At 41.2% G+C, this 6,000-nt stretch overlaps 1 protein-coding gene across 2 annotated transcripts in view; it reads right to left on the bottom strand.

Annotated features, from left to right (window-relative positions):
* Positions 1–2,848: 2,848 nt before the first annotated feature.
* The window catches only part of LOC146863901 (urea transporter 2-like), a 65,087-nt gene continuing 61,935 nt past the window's right edge, over positions 2,849–6,000 (bottom strand). For both annotated transcript variants that reach the window (XM_085629110.1, XM_085629100.1), the window contains one exon: positions 2,849–4,269. In XM_085629110.1, the coding sequence (XP_085485236.1) occupies positions 4,084–4,269 (186 nt within the window). In that variant the 3' untranslated portion in view covers positions 2,849–4,083. The remainder of the gene's footprint in view (positions 4,270–6,000) is intronic.

The following is a 6,000-nucleotide window of genomic DNA, read 5'->3' as shown; positions in this document are numbered from 1 at the left end:
TCCTACTTAATAAAAAAAAATCAATTAAAAAAAAAACCCACATAAGTCACCCCTAAGGTAGGCTCTAAAGGCTCGTAGGGCGCATTGTACTTAAAAAGCTGGACGTTTGTGTTTAGGAGTTTTTGACTGCTAGGACGTGTGGAACTTAAAGTTGTTTTTCACTGCTGCAAGGCCTTCCTCTCCCATTAACTAATACTGGGTTACTTTATCACATTTAATTTGTGCTACCTTTGGATTGGGAGCCGATAAAATATGCTGGTTAGACTCAAATGAATTATAATTTAAAATCCTATTAAATGGTAAAGTCGGATTTTAAGTCACAATTCTGGAAATGCCACTTTTAGAAAGTTGGCATTTGCTCGTCTTAACCATTTGTGCCTTCTGCCAGTATCCTGGATCACATGACTGACTGCCTCTGCTGTTGAGGTTTGTTGTGTATTCCTGCCAGACAGAGACACAAATGGGACTTCGGCGTAACCAAGACGGGCCACTCTGGGGCAGAGCTGTGCCTTGCCCCACTTACACTTCAAAGGCTTGCCTCCAGCACACCCAAAGGACCCACACACCAGCCATTTGTCATCCAGAATTCTTGGAGCCTTGACAGGGAGAGGGAAGAACTCTGGCATACCATCACATAATGTTCTACAGAGTTTTCACCCCACACATAGAGGCTGGTACAAGTATTGGAACTCCGGAGTCATTTGGAAGAACACTCCAGGACCTGTGGACATTACAGGAGGAGGACTGCACTACTGCCATCAGAGGACAACCTTGTTCTCTCAGAAGGAAGACTGGACCTGCTCTCTTCACCCTGAGCAACGTCAAGGGTCAGTTGGCTGACTTCCTGTCTGGCCTACAGAGACACTGTGCCAGAGGCCTCCTTGCAACTTTCCAGCTTACCTGCTCCACTGGACCTGCATGAGCACTACTAGCCTTTGCTGGAGTGAATCCCTGATCCCCAAAAGGTCCCCCCCCCCTTCACTCACCCAAGTTCAGTACCCTTGGCTGGCATCGGAGAGAACTCCTCCTTACCCAACTGAACGTTACATCAAATCAGACACAAAGCCCTGAAAAGCATCTCTGCACAGCTGTAAGCTTCATTGGAACAGAGTGTGACGTGAAGCCCAGCAAAACAACGCCACGCAGGCAATGCACCAAGGACATGAGGCACAACTCCCAACAGACCATATTTGGTTCTGTGCCCAGCCTGCACTCTTATCGCGGTCGGCCTGAACTTGTGACTTAGTGCCAAGAAGCACCTGAGGGTATCTGGTCGTGCTGGACTGGGACAATTTATACTTAAGTTTTTAATTTATTATCTCCGGTTCTACTTAAATAAAATACCAGATCAAAAATCAATGATTAAAATTTCAATTTCTTTAAGTTGAGTTGAGATTTTCCGTGTGTTGTGTTTTTACTACTTGGGTGCTACATAAATCCTTTAAGCTTTGTCTCTAATTTAAGCCTGACTGCTTTTTGCCAAGCTACCAGAGGGTTAAGCACAGATTTAGTGAGTTTTTTTAGTTCACCCTGACAGGCATTGTAGTGGTTGCCTGAGTTGGGCTTTCACCCGCACCAATAACCTCATTTCTTACACATACCAAACTTAACAGCATGCACCAACGCATTGGTATTGTACACAAACCCATCAGATCAACAGCACAGGGGCACCAGACCAGCCTGGAAAAGACTCAGTTGGCCAGGTTGATAGGAGCCAGCAAAGAAGCAGGCCTGAAGCACAAGTTAAGTGAGGGGTTGGCAGGGCTCAAAGGGTCATTTTCTAGAATACAATTTTATTAATGTTAGTGGTTTGATCCATCAGGTGAAAGCACAACCTGGCATTTAGCATAGTCCGAGATGGAAGCCAAAGTGCTTCGTCATGACAACAGATAATCAACGGGTCAATGTCTTAATTCAATAATCACACTGCATTTGCTCCATTACAGAGATGCTACATGATTTTTGGTAAAGCATGCCGATTTGCCAGAGTTGAAGACATTACTCAGGTCAGGCTCCGCAGGAGGCCGCAGACTGCTCAAGTGGCAAAGTTGCAGCCTCCAAGTTCCCCCAGGACACCAGACTCCCCCCATTATGGAGACAGACCTGTAAATCTTGTGACAGAGTTACGATTTCAGATGCACACACCGCCCCTCTAACTTATTCTACAAAATGTATTGATCTATTATGGTACACAAAGGGTACAAATGGTTAGTCTGCTTACTGAAGCAGATAATATTTGTGTAACAAAGAGGCTCTTTTGCATTAGTGATGAGAGAAACCACACACAATTGGGTTATTCTATTTGAAAAACACAGATTCGCGTTTTAATCCATAATTGACAATAGCATGGGTTCCTGAATAATAATTTTGAAGAAAAGATTTGACAATTAAGACATTGTACTGCAAAACTAAGAAATACAAAATATTAATGAGGGATCTGCTGCGGACGGAGAACGGACTTAATAAATTTAACTTTCTTGGGGATTGAAGATACATTTAAAAAATACAGTAGGTGGAACCCTAGAAAACTGCATGTATTATATGCATGTCTATTTAAGGCGAACAGATTGTGTATTCTAATAGCTAGATATACCTTTGGCAATTCAGCATTAAGAAAATATTAGTCAGATAGTCATGCAAGATATTTCGTGTTAGAAAGGAGATAAAAAAGTTCGGAGGGTTTATTTACATTTTTAACTGGAGTTCGACAATTTCTAACCAGGTTTTCTCCATGGCCTATTAAAATTTTAACGATTTGGTGGATACATTATTTAACAATTAGCCGCCTGCTGGAGCACAGACTCGCCCTGGTGCATAACGGTTTAATTAACAAGACAAATACACAAAACAAATTTAAAACTTCGGGTTTATTTTATGTAAAATGCAAACTCGTTTTGACAATATTGCAAAATCATATTATTAACCTCTAATAAAACACTACATATAGTTACAAAAACACAGAAAAATTAAGCATAGTAAATAAATAAGTTTCACATATGTAACATTTTACATAGACGTGTTCTTTTATAGGTTACATAAAGTGCGTCTACTGTAACAATATATTGGCAAGCAAAGTGCATTACTAAATAGGGATGCTAGTCAATTGTCCACAAATGTTAAGTTTAGAAAAGAATTGAGCATTCGGGAATTATTAGTCAGTTTTGACTTCAGGAGTCATAAATACAATAAGGCAGCCCAACATGGGCGATCCTGTGGGTGCATATTGGGAAGCCTTGAACATCACAGCTCGGCGCGAGTTCATGTAATGGGAAATTCCCTACAGGAATGAGGAGACACCAGAGTTAGGAATGTGCTGCCTCTGGAAGACGTTGACAATATGCAACAGAAGATTCACAATGATCAATAAAGAGACCGAGGGGCTGAGTGGGAGTACACTATGTTTCATTTAGGAGATATGTAGTCTTCAACAAACCACAGTATGAACTTCAACATTTAGAAATGAAACGAGGATTAAAACCAGTGTGAATACAACTCATCCAGTCAGCACCAACAAAAGAGAACAGTGAAATACAACAGGTGACAAGTTACATGTTAGCTCACAGGATACTGTGGAAAGTTTAAGACACTTATAAGCTCCTTTTTATTTAATGAGCCACACTAATGGAAGGAGATCACAGTAAATTTCAAACATTGATCTCCTTCAATTAAGGCCAAAGAGCAGGTATTTGGGAAAAGGATTTAAAATAACCATATAAACAAGTTGAAAGAGGATGTTTTGAGAAACATCAATTACTCTTCAGACTGTTAAAACGAAATGTGCCTGGAAAAGGCAAAGTGAGGCCATATTATACATCATAGTCAAGTGCAGGAAAGCCAATTGAGTGCCAGAGTCTGAGACTGACTGTTCATACAGCTGTGCAATTTGTGGAACAACACAGAAACCAATGATTATTGGAAGGAAGAATAACTATTGATCATTTTAAAATGCAGAAATATACAACACCCAGCGTAATGACGAAATAGGTTATTGCCGATGAATAAGGCACGTTAATAGATAATATTAATTTCACATTAATTCACAATCCAAAAGTTGCTCCATGACACCGCAAAGACGTTTTTCTTTCACAAGTTGCTCATATCTTTCTCTTTCTTTTCTTTGTTCCTCATCATTAAGTAATAATGCCGATTTGCTTCTGGGTAAGAGACCTTGCTGAGGGGCAACTTATGAATATCAGAGTTGTTTGTAGTAAGTAACAGGAAGGTAAGTGCAGACAAGCAGAATGGCCAGGTGCAAGAAGCCAACCCAACCTAAAAGAAATAAAATAAGATTATTTACGAAGAAACTTCTAGGAGCAGTTACCAATAATGTTATAGAAATCCACCAACAAATTAGACTTTTAAAGAAAAAACTAATTTATGTGTGTTAGAACTGGAATTTCTGGTTAGCTCAGGTATGCACCCAGGCCATGGAGGAATCACTACTCAGGTCAGGGTAAGCCAAGTACACACTAAAAGATAGCCTGTGCTCGCGCTCTGGTAGCTTGGCACAGATCAGTCGGACTCATCTAAAGTGTCAATATGTAAAGACACACACACACACACACACACACACACACACACACACACACACACACACACACCCACCCCCTCCCTCCCTCGCCAGGAAGGAGTTGAAGATGGGCCCGGGAGCTGTATGTGATGATTTGTTAGTCTTCTGTTCGTCCCAAGTCTCAGGGGCAAAAGAGGCAAGCCAGCAAGCCTTAGAGAACACTTGGGAGAAGGCAGACTCCAGCTCTCCTTCAGCAGAGTCAGAGAGCAGCAGGGCAACAAACAAAAGCAGGCCTCACAGATCAGCAGTCCGTTTGAGCCCTTTAAACAGCACAGCAGTTCCTCTGTCAGAGCTTCAGTTCCACATCTAGAAGTGTCCGATTTCAGGGGTCAGAGACACAGTACTTATACTCAAAAGTGTCTTTGATGTGTGTGGGGGTGGGGCAGAAAGACTTCAAAGCAGGCTGTCTGTGGGGGTATTCTGTCCTTTGTGTGGAAACAAGACACAGACTATTCAAGGAAAGTGTTAACCCCCTCCCTTCCATCCTGCAAGGCCATACGAATGCAGATAGGTACTCAGACACACCTAGCCTTCTGTGTTTTTGCGATCTGGAGGGAATGCACAGAATGTAGCTGTTGCCAGTCCAGACGTTTATTGGAGACAAGCTACAATGCACACAGAGCAGTAGTAACAGAGAAATGTCCAATTTCTAAAAGTGGCATTTATAAAACAGTAAAGTTAAATCCAACTTTTACAGTTAGGAGGATTTATCAATACCCTTCCAAACATGAAACATGAAAAAACTACTCTGCTCTGATCAGGAATTACAGCTTTAAAGTGTTTTACGGAATTCCCAGTGTTAACCTATGTGAAGAGTTGGCCTCACAGTAGGGGAAAATGAAATAGGCTGTTTGCCACCACCAGGACAAGCAAAAGATAAAAGTACATGTTCTACCTTTTACTTACATAGCACCCTCTCCTTAGGGCTACAGAGGGCCTACCTTAGGGGTGACATATGTAATAAAAGGGGAGTTTAAGGTTTGGCAAGTAGTGTTGAATGCCAAGTCGAAGTGACAGTAAACTGCACACACATGCAATGCAATGGCAGGATTGAGACCGATTTGAAAGGCTACTTCTGTTGATGGCAAAATCAGTGCTGCAGCCCACTAGTAGCATTTAACTTTCAGGCCCTGGGTATATGGTATATAACCTTACAAGGGACTTACAATTAAATTAAGTAGGACAAGTAAATTAAATAGGTCAATTAGGTATACACCAATTGCACACTTTTAGGGAAGAAGAAGAACATGCACTTTAGCACTGGTAAAGTGCTAAGAGTCCTAAGCCCAACAGAAATAATTCAGCAAAAAGAGGATGATGAAGGAAAAAACTTGATCCATTTTCCAACAATAGGCAAATCATACATTTTAATGCAATTTTGTTCATGCAGAAGAAGCAAAATACCTTTTCAAGAAGTTAGAACAACAAAT

The sequence above is a fragment of the Triturus cristatus genome, chromosome 2_1 (genome assembly GCF_964204655.1).
Source record: "Triturus cristatus chromosome 2_1, aTriCri1.1, whole genome shotgun sequence".
NCBI lineage: Eukaryota > Metazoa > Chordata > Amphibia > Caudata > Salamandridae > Triturus > Triturus cristatus.
Note: the sequence above shows the minus strand (reverse complement) of the source record. Positions and strands in the feature narration are given on the sequence as shown.